Below are 19,963 nucleotides of genomic sequence, written 5' to 3'. Positions count from 1 at the left end.
GGCTGGTGCAAGCCTGATTCAGCCTCTGTAATTAGTGCCAGTCCTAAGAAGTGCTCGTTGATTCACAGAAATGGCCCAAGTTCCTCAGTGTCCTCAAAAGCCGATTACCAAAAAAAAAAAAAAAAAAAAAAGCCGATTACCAAATGGAGGCCCTTGGTAATATTACAGTTTGATAAATGATACATTTGAGTGTGGGCTTATTTTATTTATTTATTTATTTTTAATTTATTTTTAATTTTTAAAATAAATTTATTTTCGGCTGCATTGGGTCTTTGTTGCAGCACACGGGCTTTCTCTAGTTGCGGCTAGCGGAGGGCTACTCTTTGTTGCGGTGCGCGGGCTTCTCATTGCAGTGGCTTCTCTTGTTGCAGCACATGGGCTCTAGGCGTGCAGGCTTCAGTAGTTGTGGCACACGGGCTCTAGAGCGCAGGCTCAGAAGTTGTGGCACACGGGCTTAGTTGCTCCACGGCATGTGAGATCTTCCCGGACCAGGGATCGAACCCATGTCCCCTGCATTGGCAGGCAGATTCTTAACCACTGTACCACCAGGGAAGTCCCTGTGGGCTTGTTTTAAAATGCAGTTTTAATAGTCAGCTCTCACTTTGGGGGCAGTGGAGAGGATATAGGGAAGGTGGGTGGGAAGAAGGAAATTAGGAGATGATTAAGAAATCAAAACTGCTGTTGGCTCCTGATCATCTCTAGGTAGATTATTGCCAGTGAGGATTCAAAAAGGGCCTGCGAATGCTCACCTTGTTGCAGACTGGTTATGTGAAGGAGTGTTGACTCAAGTTCATTGCTGCACCTGATGTCCCCTCCTTCAGTGAGAGAAGAGGAAGTGGGTTTGGGGCTACGTATGGAAAAGGGAGAGGATGAGCCTTGGGGGCTTAGGGTCCCTCTCCTCTTATTCTCTGCCTGAGTGGTTCTGCTGAGAGTCTGGCTCTCTGTGGGTCTGAGGTTGGGAGGTACTGTCTCATTTTTAGTCCTTGCTCTGCTTGGCTCTTAGCTGCACCTTAATCTCTGTTGGCTGCTCATGTGAGATTGAGAGTTGAGTGGATATTTGGCCCCTGAAGTCCCTTCAGAAAACCCCAGGAATCCATGCAGCAGTTTGACTACAGTTGCTCTGAATTAGAGTATGGCTAACTATTCAGACATGGGGCAAATAACATTGTTGACAGATAGTCTATAAGGCACCCTAACCTTTCTGAATCTCTTCACTCTGCCTATTCAGTCAGGGCCAGGGGCTGTTAATTTGCTTTCAGTATGTTTCCAGAATTAAATTTTAAATTATTTGCTCTCTTTTCCTTAGCATAAATAATTGAAAATTGATAGCACGGTAGCACGAATTTATAGAGTATACTAAAACTTTGGGTTTTGAGTCATCTGGGAAATTCCTTGCAGTTTTCTGGCTTATATCATGTATTTGAAGAATGTTGAACCAAGATGTTTTGAGGAAGTAAATTACTATGGCTGTTGAATGTTACCTGAAGGAACTGAGGAACAGTAGAATTGAAAATACAGTTACTGATTTTTTTGGTTTTGTTTTTTTCAAATTTCTTTGTTAGGCATCTGAAGAAGCCTCTCTCAGGGCACTGGAAAGTCTGATGACAGAGTTTTTCCACGACTGTACAACCAATGAAAGAAAACGTGAGATAGGTAAGTGAAATGTTGAGTAGTAAAGAGTCGTTTATAACAAAGAGGCCCCAATGGGGAGGAAAGAGTTGGTAGCCTTGATGTTGGCAGCCTGGTCAAGCCTGCATGTTTCCCCTTGAATTCTGGCTCTTTTTAATCCAGTCCTGCTGGTTGGTGGCTGGTGAGGTCTACAAACCTAGCTGCAAGGGCTGTATTCGGCAGAGCCCACTAGAATCCATAGTGATGGATTTTCTTTCCTTTGGCCATGTGTGGAAACCCCTCCCCCTGCTTTGCTCTTAATTTTAGCAATGTTAAACTTTTATAAGAAGTCTGTGACTTAATTTAAAGAAAAAACTCATGAAAGCATTAAAACAAACATGTTTTTGGTGTGTAGAAGTCTATCCTGAACCTCATCTAGTTCCCAGAGATCCTTTAACGGGTGTAACCTTTGGGGCCTTCTTGCTTTTTCCTTATTGCCACTGTTATCGCTCTCATTCTGCAAGTTTTGTTGAATAAAGGCTTCAAACAACAGAGAGATGTAGGTGTAATTTCAGGTCTTCTGGGAACCTCGGCACCTTCTAGAACCTGTTTTTGAATTTAATACTCACTGACACACAATATTCATTAAAGCATACTGTAAACTAGAAGGTTTATTTAAGTTGTGAGATCTCTGCTTCAGGGACATGCTACACTGAAGTCCTAGAGTAATCTTTTTCTCTCTCTGAGCCCTCACTTAAGCCCTGAACTTGAAGATGAAAACTGTTTTTCTTGATCCAAACCTTGAGGCTTTCCCCTGTGTGTCTGTCTGCTCTGTACTGACCTTCATTGCTTTCACTTCCTTGGAGGCCTTTTTCTGTGTCTCCAGGTCTCTGCAGAGCCATTTCTCTGTCCCACGTGGCTTCTCTTAAGTCATGTTAGCCAGCTGAGTGTTATGGCTGACTTCTGCCCTTGGTCCAAAGCTTGATTAGCGTTTGGATTTTCAGGTGGCCAGTAAACCTTCGGCTGCAGCCCATTTTCCCTTGCATCCTTTGAGTATCACATCAGCTCCTGGTGGATGCAGCTTCTTATCTCTTAATTTTAAATGTGGTGGTCTCTTGTGGGCCTGCCCTGTATATGCCTTCTTTTCTGAGGGACTGTGCTGTAGGGAACCAGAGCGTTTATAAACAGGGTATACTGACGGAAGCTGAGCCCAGTAGATGATCAGGCCTCTGGCCTCTGGCTTAGAAGATCTGCTTGCTTCCCTAGGTTCTCTCTTATTACTCAGTTGGGCTGACCCACCTCTTGCTCACTCTTGTTAGTTTTATGCTACCAAAGTACCTCATAGTAAAAGTATCACTGGTGATTTTTACCAAAGGAGGTGAAGGATCTTTCCCTTACATCTAATTTCTCCATAGTCCTGTTTTTAGCTTATAATTGATACGCTTTTGGTTTTTCTCTTAAATTTTGGATTGCAAAGCTAATGTTGTTCACCTCAGTGTTCATGAATTAAAAGTGGAAGCTTTTTAACATATTTTTATTCTAATCTGATTTTTAAATAGTTTTAAATAACCAGATGCTACAAAAGTCTAATTTAAATGCTGGCTAAGGGGAATCCGGGGGTTTGGTAGTAGGCGTGTCTTAGTTCTTTTTTTTTTTTTTTTTTTTTATTATTTATTTATTATGTTTATTTTTGGCTGTGTTGGGTCTTCGTCTCTGTGCGAGGGCCTTCTCCAGTTGCGGCAAGCGGGGGCCACTCTTCATCGTGGTGCGCGGGCCTCTCACTATCGCGGCCTCTCTTGTTGCGGAGCACAGGCTCCAGACGCGCAGGCTCAGCAGTTGTGGCTCACGGGGGCCCAGTTGCTCCGCGGCATGTGGGATCTTCCCAGACCAGGGCTCGAACCCGTGTCCCCTGCATTGGCAGGCAGATTCTCAACCACTGCGCCACCAGGGAAGCCCTGTCTTAGTTCTTTTTGTACGTAGTCTCCATAGCTTTATTTGAGTGTGTGGGCTGGAACCACTTCTTGCTTCTTTTTTGATGTCTTAGGATAAACTAAAGTCTTTCCTAGCTAGGTGGGAGAAAGGAGGGGAGACCTTTTATTATAGGGGCTCCACCCATCCTCCACCAAAAGTGTGTTATTAGTGCTCTAGAGATAGAGCTGTTAGCAGGGAGCCTTAAGAGACAGTCTGGTCATTTTTGAAAGTGGAGAAGGCTGAAGCATCAAAGAGGAGCAGTGATTTGCTTGGGATCAGACTCAGTGAATTAGTGGCAAAGTCTAGAACAGAGCCCAGAGTTCCTTATTTCCAGCCAGAGATCACTCTGGTTGGACTTCACCTCTGGGAGTCATAGAAACTTTTGCTTAATTATAAGAACACACCATCAGCTTCCTTTTATAGGATTTGTAATGAGACTGCCTTGGTGCACTTAGCCTGAGTTGTAGGGCACTGGCAGAGCAGTGACTTTAGGATTAGAACGGGCTGCTGTGCTTGCTGCTTTTCCAAGGGCTTCCTAGAATCTCTCAGGGCTGTTGCCTTTGTATTTTTACCCGCTCTGTGTTATATTTTATGACCAGCGCAGCAGGTCAAGGTGACTAAGGGGCAGCATGTCCAGAAACATGGTGATAGACTCTTAATGCTTGCTGTCTGCCCAGCAGCCTCAGGAGGAAGAAAACCACTTCTAACTGATTTGAGGTGGACAGGGTGGTTCCTGGCAGCTCCCATGACTGCTGCTCTTATTTGCCGACTTGTGGGTGATATTTTAAAATAAAACCAACTCAGATGAAGAGTTAGCCATCTTGAATTCTCTTGCATTTTTTCCAATCCTGTATTTATAAGATTAGTCTTAATTTTTTCTTTTCCTACTTTTCTGGCCATCACTGTGTGTGTGTGTGTGTGTGTGTATAAGTGGTTAAGAACAGTGTTGAGTGAGTGGTGAGGAGGTAACATATAGCTGTACCCCAGATGATGTAAGTTACCAGTTGGCCATCATTTGTAAGGTAAAAATGATACTCTTGTATCCGTCTACACATTAGGTTAAGAATTTCAGCAGTGAAAGTTTCTCTGCCTAAAAAAGTGCCCATAAAAAAAAGGTGTCCATAGCTAGGTTATTGTTATTTAGGTGTCAGTGTTCATGGTCACCTCAGAGTCAGAAAAATATTGTATGCTTTGTCCTTTCTATCTTGAAGAATCAACTGGATTTTGTAATTGGTTTTGACATCATTACATTATGTGGAGAGAGGTGTGTTTAAAAAAAATAATAAGACAGCCAGCCTTATATTAATTTTGTGTATTTTCATAGCCTTCTCTTGTTGCTATTTAACTTTTCCAGAGGAACTTCTTAATAACTTTGCTCAGCAAATAGGAGCCTGGAGATTCTGCCTGTATTTTCTCTCCAGCACTAGGAATGACTATGTAATGATGTACAGTTTAACGGTTTTTGAGGTAAGTTGTCAGGTACTTTTATACTATTCTGAAGAGTATTTTTTAGTCACATTGCCTTGTTATTGGCACTAGACTTTAGTTTTGATGTGTACATGGCTGGGAAATAGTGGTAACTCAGCTCAGGGGCTTCTTGCCACATACTGCCTTTGTCAAGATGTCAGGTTTTCTAGGGCGCCTTTCCATCTTCAGCACCAAAAGGTGAGATAGGTGAGGTAGGGAGGTCGTTTGTGGTAACATAACTTTTGCTTCCATGTTTTCATTTAAAAGAGAAAGATGATTAAAGAAAAACAGTTGGGAGGAGGGATGATACCCATTATACCATCATCCCAACCACAAAAATCTTCATTTATTTCAACTCTCTTCCAATCATTGCCTTCCTGTGCACACTTTTTTTCAAAAAACCTAATTATAATCATATTGCTCACTTCATTTTGCATTGTTTTTTTTCCCCTACTTACCTTTATATTATATTCCTATAAGGGGCTGTACCATTATTCACCAAGCCATTCTCCTATTCTTACATTAAAGTTGTTTCTGTCATTATTTTTTGGTAGAGACAATGGTGTTATAGAAAGTTTTTGCACCTACACCTTTTTGTTTCTGTTAAATTATGTAGCTGTTAAATTATGTTCCTAGGAATGGGATTGTTGTATCATACAATTTGAATATTTTATTATTCTCATTGCCAAATTGCTCCAAACCTTTGTTTAAAAGCAGAGTTTCTTGTTTGAGGGAGATAGCTACTGTTGGATGAAAACCAGTTTGTTTTGTGTATAGATTGTTAACTTACAAGATGTATACTTGTTTTTCAGAATCTGATCAATAAAATGTGGCTTGGGGTCCCATCTCAGGATAAGATGGAAATCCGTAGCTGCCTGCCCAAACTCCTCTTGGCTCACCACAAAACCTTACCTTACTTCATCCGGAACAAGCTCTGCAAAGTGATTGTTGACATTGGCCGTCAGGATTGGCCCATGTTCTACCATGACTTTTTTACTAACATTTTACAGGTAAGGAGATAACCTACGGAAACTTTATCTTGTAAATAATTTGTTTGAAGAAGTGATTATTTTCTTGTATTGAAGACGATTTTTAAGATGAGCGTTTTGGAACTGCAATGGTGAGGTCATTGTGGGGTGGATTATCTCATTCACTTAACCTTGTGTTCCTGAGACATGCTGTACCTTGGTGCAGTGGAGAAGGTGGGGGATGGGGAGCCCCAATCACTTTGTTAACCTCTTGTGAAATTTTGTCCAGCAAGTATTTGAAAGCCTGTTAGGTACTGTGCCAGGTGTTGGGTGCCAGGATGAGGCCTTCGATAGTTATAGTTTAGTGGGGAGAAAGCGATGGAAATAATAATTACCCAACAATATGTTAATGTCTGTAGTGGAGTATTGTGCCGAGTGCAGTGAGGACACAGCATTTAGACTCAAGGAGCTGAGGTGTTTTCAGTGTTGTTGGTGATGAGATGCGAGGTGGTGGCTTGAGTGGTAGAGTGAGAGGCTAGGCTGACGGACAGGGCCAGAGCAGGGAGGGCTTTGCGTTTGCAGGGGGCGTCAGTGTTTAATTCATAGTCCTTACTCGAGAACTAATGAAAAGTTTGGAGAAGGGAGACAACGTGGCCACATGTTTATGTTGGAGTGACGACTTTAGCAGCAGTGTGGAGTCTGGATTGCAGAGGGGTGAGGCCAGAGCGAAGGAGGCCTGGAAGGCTGCTGCTGGAGAAGTCTGAGTGAGCCAAGGGGCCTGAGCCAAGCCGGGGCTTACCTGCTGGACAGCAGCGAGGCACGGAGGAGGCTTTGGGCAGGGACTAGGTTGTAGGGAGGAGGGAAGGAGGAAGCTAGAATGCCTTCCAAGTTCCTGGCTCAGATGGCAGATTTTCTAGGCCAGGGATGAAGGAGGAGGAAATGGGTTTGGGTAGAAGATGGTGAATTCAGTTTGGCAGAAAATGCATTTAAGATTTGCGTGTTCCTTCTGTGCACGTCTAGTGAGACATTAGGAAATGTGGATATGGAGTTCAGGATTTGGAAGTCATCAGGGAATAGGTGGGACCTAAAAGCCAAGAGGGCGATGCTTTTGTTCATTTGACTCCTGTGATAAAGTTGGAAACGTTTATATTATCGAGGCAGTCTTGGGTATGTAGGAAATGGGTATTATGTACAGATTATAGAAATAAAATTCTTTGAAAATTGGATATAGTCTTAGTGACGGCAGAATCTTCCGGAACAATACCTTTTTCTAATGTTCTGCTTGCTCTCCCTGCAAACCGTTTGAATGATGCAGCAACTTAAAAAATCCAGCATCCATATTGCTTCTTTTGGATTGCCTCTCAAGGTGGCACAGAAATTCTTCATTCAATATTATTTTGTTTTGTATGGTGATTCATTTATCTAGAGATTTATTGAATTGATATTGTAAAGGAGATTCATGCATTTATTCCATAAACTATTTGTTGAATACCAGCCATGTACTAATAACTAGGTTCGTGGGGGGATATAGTAATGAACAAATAGCTGCCTTCATGGAGCTTATAATCCCAAGGGGGAGGCATCAGTAAACAGTAAGCAAGTAAATTCTTTCAGGTAGGTATAAGTATTGTGAGAAAACTAAATCTAGGGTGAGGAGGAGGGAATATCAGGAGTGTTATTTAGATGGGATGATCATGGAAGCCTTTTCTGAGAAGCAGACTTTTGAGCAGAAACTGAGTGGAAGTGATGGAGTGAGCCATGTGGGCTTCCAGGGTAACAGTGTTGTAGGCAGAGGGAATAACAGTGCAAAGAACCCGAGGAATGGCTAGGAGGCGGGGAGCCTGGAGTGGTGGGTTAGGAGGCCAGAGGCTTTGCTGGCTCTCTCTGACACGCTTGCTTTCACTCCAAGTTGAAAAGCAGTTGTGGTAAGTCTCCATGGCTCTCTAAGAGGGAGCCAGGAAGTCCACGGAGATGGAAAGAACCAGGAAGGTGGGGGGGTCTGAGTGGATTCCATCCTGGGTTGGTCAGTGGTGTGTCTTGTGTGAAGCAGCAAGAATGTGAGCCAGACAGAGAGCCGAGTCCTGTCGGCAGCAGTGAGGAGAAACCATGTTTTCGCCCAGCTGGGATCATTTCCTTCGATGCAAAGCAGACATTTCTTGTCTTCCCATGAAGTATGATTAATGATGATAAATGAGAATTCGGAAGAGCATTTTTAGGTGAGGTGCTCATGGAGATTTCAAAAGGGTAGCTGTCTTCCTCTCTTCGCCACCACCTCCCGCTTTCCACCCTTCAGAAATGACTCCTTTCACCTCATGCAGCCTTCATGACTTTGAAACACCCCATAGTGGAAGGGGCACTGGACTGGGAGGCAGTGGGTTTGGGGTCTGTGTCCATTTTGGTCACAAATCACCTTGATTTTAGTAACTCCTATGTGAGCCTCTGTTTCCTTCTGTGTACAATGAGAGAATTGGACTAAGTGATCTTTAAAATTCTTTCCAGTTGTATTATTCCCCGCTTCTTATTCATGCATGAGAACCAGTCAGTGGCATGAAAGCCATGTCAAGAACGATTGGTGCTAAATTGCTGACATTTCTGATAATGATAATAAAGAAAATCTTTTCTTTAGGCATTGGTAAACAAGACCAAACTGGTTCTGGAATCAACTTCACAATTATATAATCTGTTGATTAAACCATCTGAAAGGTTTTATAGGCTTAGTTCCATTATGGTCTGCAGTCTGGGGTGCATAGCCTTTTTTTTTTTTTTTTTTAATTCTGTAACGTTTGGCCTGGGGCATCTGTGCAGTTTATGCCATAATTATGATGACCGCCATACCAGGCAAAGAGGAGTTGATTTGGGGCCCCAGAAAGATACTTGCAGTTCTGTGTGTTGGTTATAGCCTTTCTAGGCCATTGGAGAAGGAATTGTTGAAGTCAGAACCGACCCCTGTTCTCCCCACCTCCCCCCCACCCCCGCCTGCACTAGCACGTACATCACACCTTTCTAGAGTCAGTTCTTCAGAGTCCTGGAATCTGCTGAGCTGGACTTCTGGTCACATTGTGCGTGGGGCCAGATACTTAAGGGGCAAGCATTGAAAAGAAGCATAGAAAGAATTTTGATGTTTCTTCTCTGATTGGCTGGTATGATAAAAATTTCTGAAGCTAACACTAAGGACCTGAACTTGATTTGCAACCTGAAGGTGCTTCTTCTCTATTAAAATAAATTGCAGAGATTACCTATGTCATGAACTTTAATTATGTATGTGAGGATGGTGAAAGGAGACACTCTTTTAATAAAAAGCTTTCTGGAAACAAAGCTAGTGAGAAGGAAAATTACACATTTTATCAGGCTGTTCTTTCAAGTAAAGAATAACTTGCATTTTCAGCCAGCTTCTTGCCTGACTCTCTTCCCTTCTCCCAAATGATGAGAGAAAGGAGGACCTTTAAGATACGTTTTCCATACTGTAGGGATTTTTTATTTCTGGAGAGCACAGAAGCATTTCATACGTACAGGAAAGTATTGCCCAGTGGAATATTTGGTAATGAGTCATTCCCAGCTGAGAGAGTAAGAATGAGGTCTTGGGGGAAAATAGAGACAAAAGGGGTGGAACAGAAAGAAGGAAATGAAAGGAGAGAAATAATGGAAATCTTTTAAAATACAGATTGATAATCCAAAGGTGTCTGAATGAAAAGGGATGCTTATAAAGTTCTATTCACTTTATCATGTAAAGAAAAATTGTTAGAGGAGGGATTTCCTGTTTCTCCCCTACTGCATTATCTGAATTTTAAGTCGGTGTTAGAAATAGCCCGAACTTGTAGCGCATGAAGGGAAAACTTGTGGAGGATGTACTTGAAGTGTTAGCTGATTTAATAGAGAGCATTTTCAACACACTATTACTTGCTGCTGAGGGCAGTTGAATTTCTCTTTAAGTTCCCAATGTTGAGTCCTGCTCTTTGGGGATGTGCTTTTCCTTGGTCTGCGATGGGAAGAGTTGTTTTCAAGGGACAGGAAAGTGCCCTGTGTTTTTTTTTGTTTTTTTTGTTTTTGCCCTGTGTTTTTTGAAGTGGAGAATATCCTTTCTATCTGGGTGTAGTTCCTGGTGACATCCTCTTCCCTAAGGCTTATATTTTATAGATTGAGTAAAAAAAAAACTTATTTTTATCAGGGAATGAACTACATTTAAAGTTAATTATGATTAAAGAAAATGGTCAAGTTTTTTTTTTAATTTGTTTGCTCTTTCGTAGATTGTAGCATATAACCCAATAGGATTTTAATGGTACCTTGATTACTTTTACCGTTTCTGGAAACTAAAAAATAAATGCTTTGAATTTTGTGAAATTGATAAGAAAGATATAAGTAGTGTTATGCTGTTGAAAGTGTACCTTTTTTTCTGTCTCTTGTTTAAGGAAACTTTCTTATGGCATAGTGGATATTGCAGGTGATAGAAAAAGTACCTTAATTTGCTACGTAGGTATTTGCAAAGTCCTAACCGTATCAGTATCATAGTTTAATGACGTGTATGTGTGTTTCTGCTCTGCCACATGTTTAATCTTGAACTTTTATGAAGCATTCAAAGCTTGGAACTGTAAACTTGATTTAACACCTGAATGTTGGAAAGATATCACAAATTGGTTTACACATACCGAAATCACTAATATAGTAACCTGGGCAGAGTAACCAAGGCTCTGTTGGGAGTATGGACATGTATAAAAATTGCCATGTTAGGTGTAAAAGAGCATTGTTTTCTTGTTGTTTTTAAGTTCATGGTGTTATTTAGAATTTTGTCTTTAAAATAAGATGAGAATATATTTTGAATGGTTAAAAAGGTACGTAAGTGTACTCGGTCATTTTTCTAAAGGTTTGATTTATGTAGCCTGCTCATGTAAGATTAAACACAGAGGTACAGTTGACATTCCGTATCCATAGGATTTGAACCCTCCTGTATGAGGGCTGACTGCACTACACCATTGAATATAAAGGGACTTGAGCATCCTTGGATTTTGGTATCCACAGGGGTCCTGGGAACACCCCCCCCCACCCCCCATGGATACCGAGGGACGACTGTACTTCATAGATTCACCATTCGTCAGTCTTCTTTGTACCTTAATTAGCCAGGCACTCTGCTCAGAAACTTACTTTTTCCTGGCAGTTGATCCAGTCCCCTGTGACAACTCCCCTCGGGTTGATCATGTTGAAGACAACTTCAGAAGAGCTGGCTTGTCCCCGTGAGGACCTCAGCGTGGCTCGGAAGGAGGAGTTGCGAAAGCTGCTGCTGGAACAGGTGCAGACAGTGCTTGGGCTACTGACAGGTGAGCAGCTGGGTGGCACCAGAAGGCAGAGGCCTGCCTGCAGATGCCCAGAGTGCAGGCCCTGGCACTCAGAATTTTTGAGCAGTTGCCTTAGCTGTTACTGAGACCGAACGTAAAAACAGAAAGAATGTGGTGCCATATTCCCAGCACCTAGCCCAGTATCTAGCACACGATAGGGTCTCAAAAAATGTTTGTAATTTATTTTCCTTTTAAAGTCTTTCATTATTTGGTCCTCACTATAGCCATGATTAATGCGGTATAGACCGGGTCATAGGAATGTGATTGAAATGCTGATTACTGCATTTTAAGTAAGGTGGGTGGCAGGCACTTTATTTAAGATGATTTGAATTTAAATCAGGAGAAGTTGGAGGAGGAGGAGGAAGATGTGAACATTTCAAATTCTGAGTAGGGAAGTGAGACCAGGTGTGGAGTCAGCACCCTGTGCGCCAGGTTGTAGTTGTATGTAGCGTTTGCTTCGTCATCTGGTCTGTTGCGTTAGAGCCTCGTGACTATGAGTGAAGAGTAAGAATAAACAGAAAGCAAACTGCAGAATGAGACAGGAAGGTAGGAAGAGAACGGAGCCCCTGTGTCTCGAGGGCGACAGGGCGAGGGCCGTGCCCGCTGTGCTGCTGGTTCTGAGGTGCAGGGGCGGTGTCGGGCCATGAGGCCAAGCCGCGCGCTGGAGGCAGTGTTGTAGGGACAAGAAGGGTTTCTATCTCCAGCTCTTCTACTCAGGCTGCTTCTTGGATATCTAGGGACTTTTTTTTTTTTTTTTTTGCATGTGTTACAAAAGCGGTTGTCATGAGGTGGGCACTTAAAATTGGTTATAAGAGTGTTTTGATTAAAAGTAAACTTGCCATTTACCCCCCATCCTTCCCTAAATCCCTAGGGGAAACCCAGACCTCAGAGCATTTATTCATTCAAAGCATATTTATTGACATCCACAACTAGTTGTTAAATTTCTAGAGTTAGGGACCATGTCTGACATCTCTGTGTCCTACTTTTGCGGACACTAAAATTTTTTGAATTGAGATATAATTCACGTATCATAAAATCTACCATTTTAAAGTGTAACAGCTCAGTGGTTTTTAACATAGTCACAAGGTTGTGCTACTATCACATTGTCTAATTCCAGAACATTTTCATCACCCCAACCTCTGGCAACCATTAGTGTATTATCTGTCTCTGGATTTTCCTATTTGGACTTTTCATAAAAATAGAATCATAGAATATGTGACCTTTTGTGTCTAGCTTCTTTTACTTAACACGATATTTTCAATGTTTTCCATGTTATAATATTAAATATTTTGAGAACAAAATATTTTTAAAAGCTTTTATGATCATCTTATATGCCAGGTTCTGTAAGGAGATATAAAGAGGAATAAAACATAGTCCCTGCCCTCTAGTAATGTATACTCTAGTAGGGGAGAAAGACAATGTGTTAAGAGTTATGGTAGAGGTAATGTTTTATGTGCAGGCAAAACTGAGCAGGGAAGACTTCCTGGAGGAGGTGACAGCTGAGTGGAATTCTGAGAGACAGGTAGCAGTTAGTCTGGTGAAAGGTCAAGTTGGATTGGAAGGGGGAGAGCAGTTCAGAGGTTAAGAAGGAGAACACATGAGAAAGGAACAGCAAGTAAATAGTGCAGCGTGATGAAGCCTTTGTGTGGGGTGTGGGTGAGGCCTGACGAGGAGAGCAGAGGCCAGATGCCGAGATTGTGCGGATGGTACTGTTGACTGGTGAGGAGCATGAGAATATTAGTGGCAGGTTTGTGGGGAAAGATATATTGCGTTTGGAATATCCAAGTGGTGTTGTCCAGAAAAAGCAGTTAGACATAGAGACAGATGTTTAAATACTGATTCTTGATCAAATATATCAATACATTGTTTTTCTAAATCTGATTTTTATATGTTAAGTTTTATTTCTCTCTTAAACTCAGTTTCTCCTTTCTTTGTAGGTATCTTGGAGACTGTCTGGGACAAACACAGCGTGACTGCTGCCACCCCACCACCATCCCCGACCTCAGGAGAAAGTGGTATGGTCTGCACCATACATTGTGTTCCTCTTTTTAAATGCAGTTGGGGGTCTCAGCAGGGTAGCAATTGCTTATCTATGCCAGACACAGATGCACATTCTTCCTTAATCTATTTTTGGCCTCTCTGCCCTTGTCTTCTGAGTAGCTGACTTTCTTAGTTCCTTGTAAGTACTTGTACTTTCTAATATAATATTTTGAACAACATAGCTTGTTTCTTCCTTGCCCATCAGGAAGGTGGCACCTTCAGCTTATGACTGCTGTCCCTCCTGGCTTGTTTTTCCCTTTTTCTCATATTTCATGGCTGTATTGCTCGTGCTGAGGTTGGTGTGAGCCTGTGGGTGTGATGTGTCTGCTTTGCAGTCATGCAGGGGTCAGGTCATAGGAGGTGGGTGGCAGCCCGAAGGAGGGGACGTGGGCATGTGGAGTGCTTACTTCCTCATGGGCTCAGGGAAAAGTCATCTTGGCCTGGACAGATTGGGAGCCAGTGTGCAGTAATCAGCATTGACTTTACAGAAGTTTGGATTCATTTGATAAAGTGTGGGTATATTTACAGCGGCCATTAAATAGTTTACTGGCGGCTAGTTATTGTCCATAGTTATATTAATATCTGTTTCAAAAGTCAGAGTGCAGTTCACCTAAAAATGGCTACTTTCAAGGATGGACGGAAAGAGGAAATTGTGTCTGAGCAGGAACTTTTAGTTTCTAAATGGCTTCTGTTTACATTAAATGATCACAAATGCTTTTCAAGTAGAGTACATCCTGTGAAATGGCACATACTACTTCCTCTACTGTAAAGGTTGATGTGGCTAATGAGAAATGTTTCCTCATCTTTCTCCTTTACCTCAAGGAAATAGGCTGTTGAAATCAGACATCTCTGAGCCCTAGCTGTTTCATGTAGCCTGTTGTTAAAATGTGGAAGTTGAAATTCTTGCAGAGTTACTGTAGAATTGAAAATACATCATGAAGTTTTGAGGACTGCTTACAGTTTACTAATTTATTTCGATTCTATTTATCATACTTGGATTAAAAACTGTTAGAGAGTCACTTGCCATACTTCTTAGGTTAAAAACTATTACAGAGTTCTAGAGTATATTAGAAGCCTACAGGAAATTGAACTTTATTTGTATTTGGTGGCAAACCTTCATTTTCAAAGTGGATATTTGAGGTGACTTAGCAGATTTATATTTTGCAATATTTGAATGATTAAAGAAAAAATTGCAAAGATGCAGAGATTTGATTTTTGAGTATACACTTTGGAATCTCTTGCAGTTTGGCTGATCTTAAAATTTGTCATCTCAGGAATTCCCTGGTGGTCCAATGGTTAGGACTCCATGCTCTCACTGCCGAGGGCCCGGGTTCAATCCCTGGTAGGGGAGCTAGAATCCCACAAGCCGTGTGGTGTGGCCAAAAAAAAAAAAAAAAATTTGTCATCTCATTTCAATAGTAGTTTGCAAAAATTGGTTCTTTTGATAGTTGAATACTATCTTAGTATCCAGGTTAAGTGAGCAGCAGCAGTTTACTTTAGTAAAACTTGTTTTTCTGATATCGTTTTCCAGTACCAAAAGCTGTGAGTTTTAGTTGGCTTCTTTCAGGTACATGTTCTGAGCTAACTCAGTTTATACTTTGATAGACTTATATCCTGGAGGCCACGTTGGAGAATATTAGATAATACAAATCAAAAATAAATGCTTGACTCTTCCATGTGTTGCCTAGGTTTTGTTTATGAGGTTAGGGGAAATAAAATAAGAACTCAGCTGACAGTCCATATAAACAAAACCTAAAAATATGATGAGTGCTTTTTGAGAGTTGCCTCTTAGACATTATTAAAATTTTTGAAGTCTTGAATATTAGTATTTGAGAAAAAGCAAAATAAATTGAGACTGGTGGGGGGGTGGACTAGGGAGTTAAGTAAGCTTTTAAGTTGGTACACTTCCTCTTTAAAAAAAAAATTGCATGTTCACTTGTTAACTCTATGAGAGTTGTGAGTGAAGTCATCAGATCTTGCTTCACTATATGGGCAGTGCTAATGATTTAATCAACACTTATTTTGATGCTTTTGCTCAACTGCCTTTGTGCCCTTAAGACACCAAGTTAAGTGGTAAAATGTCTAGAAAATTCTTTAGCTCCCTTGACTGTGAGTTCAGTTTTATAGAGGAAATTCTGAGAAACCATGGGGCCCAGTGAATAAACTCAGATAATTCCTAAACATACCCCATCAGCAGTCCCTGCCAGACTCTCACTGCCCTGCCCAGCTGCCCATCAGACTTGGCCCTGTGGGCTTTTGGTCTCTTTTCTCATATGTTTTCTTGTAATGTCATTTTCTGTCTGATCACTTTCAAAGAATAAAACCCAGGGACTAGTCCCTGCAACAACTGCTCTAACAGTCTGGTTATAGAAAAAGTTTTGACGGGTGTGTGTAGTTTATTTCTCAGAATAGTTCCCCAAATTATTGCCTCATCTCCTAAACTCACCTCACTAGACCAGAATCCTGTGAAATTGATGATGGTGTTCTCTCTTATTTACAAAAAGGAAGCTGGGGTTCATGGCGGGTGACTTGCCAGAGGTCACATCACCAGTGAGGGGGGTGGGACAGTGACGTGAACCCATCATTCCCAGTCGAGGCGCACTGTCTTTCTTCTAAGTTTGCTGTCTCGGTCACTCTCACCATTTCTGCCCGCCTCATCCTTCCCCTGGTTGAGTCCTGGCTCACTGCTTACTTGGTTTACCTTCTCTGACCTTGGATGTCCTCTCTGTAGAAGAGCAACTCTGCTCTGAGGAGTGAGTGAGGGGAGGTGTGGATGTACCATCTCTATGCCGTCGTGTGGCTTCCTTCTGTGCTCGTGCAGCCTCAGCCCTCTTCCTTAGTTACTCTCCTCTTGTCCTCGCTTCTTTTTGCTTGGAAAATGGGAAAAAAAGTGAACAAAACGAAATTACATAAATACTGTAGTTCTGAGCTAGCTTTGATTGTTCTGTAATAAAAATTAAGGGGCCATATCGTTCTTGCACACATGGTATTTAGTTTTAAATATAAATGTGTATATATACTGGCTATGGAAAGTTTTTTAGGGTGAAGATGTCTTAGCCCTAATCGATTGCGACCAGTTTACACCTTCTGGGTTTTTTCCCAAACTCTTTACAAGATGCACATGTTCGTGTACTTGCAGATCTTTTCACCTGTAGAAAAATGGGACTTGGGATCACAACTCTTGTGATCTTGTTTCCTCCTCCCAAGGGTTCCTTAAAAAGAGTTTCTCCCCATTTTACTGGACTGAGGCTACAGTTAGGTCGGAGGATCTTAGTTGGGGTGATTTAGCCCTGCATGGGATATTTGGCAATGTGGAGAAATTTTTTGGTTAACATAACTGAAGAAAGAGTACTACTGGCATCTGGTGAGTGGAGGCCAGGGATGCTGCTAATACCCTTCAGTGCACAGAACAATAAAGAATTATCCAACCCCAAATGTGAATAGTGCTGAGGTTGAGAAACTCTTAATAAATGTAGAACTGAATAGAAAACATGTGGAATTTCAGTAAGTAAGAAAAGAAAAAAGCTGAGGGGATCTTTGCATGAAAGCCCATTACAAGTGTTCCAACCATGTCTGGGTTACTTCCAAGTTAGTAAATGCCCCAGAGTAGCCTACATACTACTTGGGGCGTGGGTGCCTGTTGCCACCGGGGCCTGGCCCAATTCAGGGACGATGAGGTTGGTCACAGGTTTTTTAAAATCGAAGAGCCCTCTTACAAGCCCTCTTTATAATCAAGAGCTTGTTAAAGCTCTCTCAGCATAGCTTTGGAAATGCTGCAGCATGAAGCAGGGTCTCTGTTCTGTGGCGATTCCTTCACTTGGATTAAAATACAATTTTGGAAAAATTCTTCTGTGATTTACTAAAATTCCCTGAAACATTTAAAGTTGAGTAAAATAATTTTTATCGAGAAACAACATTAAAAGATACTTGTTTTGAGGGGAAAAAATAGTCAGAGATCATCCTATCCACATAAATAGGTTTTACCTTTGCATACTCCCGTTCAGTCTTTGTCCTTGTGCTTATACCTTTCTATAGTTTCTGTCATGGTGTACACATGCTATTTTACATGTGACTTTGGATCTTATATATTTTTCTATATTTGAATATTAGCTTTCTGACTGATCATTTTTCTTGGCTGCATAATCTTTCCTGACCTGGCTTCTGGGAAGGAGCATAGGCTTTGGGGCTAGACCTGGGTTTTAGTTTCAGCTCTGCCTCTGACTAGCTGAGGAACATGGGGGAAATGCCTCATCTGTGTTTGAGTTATTCTGTCTGTAAGTGCAGATAATCATAATACCTACTTTAGAGCTGGGAGCATTAAATGAGAATATGTATGTAAAGTGCTTGGTGCAGCACCAAGCAAATAATAATAGCACATGAAAGGTAGCTGTTCTTTTTTTTTAAGAAAATTATTATTTATTTATTTATGGCTGTGTTGGGTCTTTGTTGCTGCGCGCGGGCTTTCTCTAGTTGTGGCGAGCGGGGGCTACTCTTTGTTGCAGTGCGCGGGCTTCTCATTGCAGTGGCTTCTCTTGTTGCGGAGCACGGGCTCTAGGCGCGCGGGCTTCAGTAGTTGTGGCTCGCAGGTAGAGCGCAGGCTGAGTCATTGTGGTGCACAGGCTTAGTTGCTCCGCGGTATGTGGGATCTTACTGGACCAGGGCTCGAACCCCTGTCCCCTGCATTGGCAGGTGGATTCTTAACCACTGTGCCACCAGGGAAGTCCTAGTAGCTGTTCTTAACATCAGTGTTATCGTTGATGTGTTGCTCTCCCCACACCCCCCCCTTAGAATCCCATTCTGGAAAAATTCTTCTGAGCTGAAGAATAGGGCCAACTTTTTTGTTTTGTTTTTGTTTTTAAAGCCAGAATTTATTTCTATTTAAGAATGTTCAAGAGACTTGAAAAAGGCCCAAGGGCCCAACAGTGTCCGGGTTTAGTATAAGATCATACTGAGGTGGTGTCTGTTGGCTCCTCCATTGCTAAAGCCTCAATTTGATCCTGGTTGATAAATGCCCTGATAATTGTAATAGTTGGGTAATGGTGATTTCCTCTAACTGGCATCTTTCATAAATGGCCGTCAGTCCATGAATGATGAAAAAAGCAATACCACAAACAGCCATTGATAGAAAGTTGTATGACTCAAGTGGAAAGCCACCACAGCAATTCCAAAAATCAAAATTATTAATCCAGTAATAAACAAACTGAAACGTTTGCAGATTCTGCTTGAACATCCTTCTTGCATTATTCTTTGAAACCAGGTCTTCTGATTACCAGCTTGAGTAGCTGAGATCATGATTAGTCTCATCTGGTATCAAATGCAGCTCTTTCAGAACAGAAACCAGCAAACACGTTTCAAGATAGATGCCAGAGGACAACTTTTTAATCTAGTTTTAGCAATGGAAATTAAACTCCTTATTAATAAATCACAAAATCCTCATTTTAATGGCTGAGGAGATTGAGGCTGAGAAAGGTTAACTACTCTGTTCATATTAATCCAACATTAGTATAAGGCAGCAGTTCTCAATAGGTCTGGGGACCCCTGGAGGTCCCCCCAAACCCTTTCAGGGTCCCAAAGGTCAACGATGTGGTCATAAAAATACTAAGACGTTGTTTGTCATTTTTATTCTCACTCTCATGAGTATACCGAGTAAAAAAAGCTCATTCAGATTCCACATTGCAATTAACCTTTAAGAAATGAGTACTCATCAGATTTTAGTATTAGAATAGCTGCCGTTATCTGAAAAGGCCACTTCCTTCTCTTTCAGTTGTATATCTGTGTGAAGCTGGGTTCTCTTCATATACTTCAATAAAACAACATAGTACAACAGATTGGGTACAGAACCAGATGAGAGAATCTAGCTATCTTCTTTCAAGCCACACAATAAAGAGATTTCCAAAAATGTAAAAACAGTGCTATTCTTCTCACTTATTTTTTGGAGGGCAAAATACAATTTTTTCATTTAAAAATGTTGTTTATGCTAACATGTAATGGGCTTATCATTATTAAATGAATTAAATATTTGAAAAATTCTTAGTTTTAATTTCTAATATGACAAATATCAATAACCTACATAAACAGAAAGAAGCTTTTGGCTGTCCTCAGTGATTTTTAAGAGTGTAAAGGGGTTTTAAGACTAAAACATTTGAGAACTGCTGCTATAAGGTAAAAAACAAAATGTAAAAATTTACCCAGTATTCCACCATACAGAAATAACATCATTCCAGACCTCTCTTTCTACATAGATGCAGTTAAAGATAGATTAAACTGAATAAAAGGACCAAATGGCATCGTATCATGTATTTTTTTTTGGTATCATATATTTTTGCTAAAGACTATTCAGTTTTAGTTTTACTTGAATTTAACAGGAAGTATTAAATGGAAGGAATTGCTGACCTTGAGATGCTTTTTCCACAAGGAATATTAGTTTGTAAAAGATATCTCCAAGGATAAGAAAAAAAAGGTTATGAAAACCAATTTCTTACTACATATTTTAATTTTAGACCATATATTTTGAGACTTCGTGCTTGTGAAAGGTGAGAAAGTTAGTTAGCACACCCTTCTATAATTCCACCATTTGTTTAG

At 41.2% G+C, this 19,963-nt stretch overlaps 1 protein-coding gene across 1 annotated transcript in view; it reads left to right on the top strand.

Moving 5' to 3' along the window:
• Positions 1-19,963, top strand: part of XPO6 (exportin 6) — a 113,251-nt gene that overhangs the window by 36,607 nt on the left and 56,681 nt on the right. The window contains exons 2-6 of the mRNA XM_059896570.1: positions 1,563-1,653; positions 4,934-5,046; positions 5,859-6,056; positions 11,164-11,323; positions 13,279-13,356. Of these exons, the coding sequence (XP_059752553.1) occupies positions 1,563-1,653; positions 4,934-5,046; positions 5,859-6,056; positions 11,164-11,323; positions 13,279-13,356 (640 nt within the window). The remainder of the gene's footprint in view (positions 1-1,562; positions 1,654-4,933; positions 5,047-5,858; positions 6,057-11,163; positions 11,324-13,278; positions 13,357-19,963) is intronic.

Source organism: Balaenoptera ricei, chromosome 15 (genome assembly GCF_028023285.1).
Source record: "Balaenoptera ricei isolate mBalRic1 chromosome 15, mBalRic1.hap2, whole genome shotgun sequence".
In the NCBI taxonomy this organism is placed as follows: domain Eukaryota; kingdom Metazoa; phylum Chordata; class Mammalia; order Artiodactyla; family Balaenopteridae; genus Balaenoptera; species Balaenoptera ricei.
This window is presented reverse-complemented; position numbering and strand designations above follow the sequence as displayed.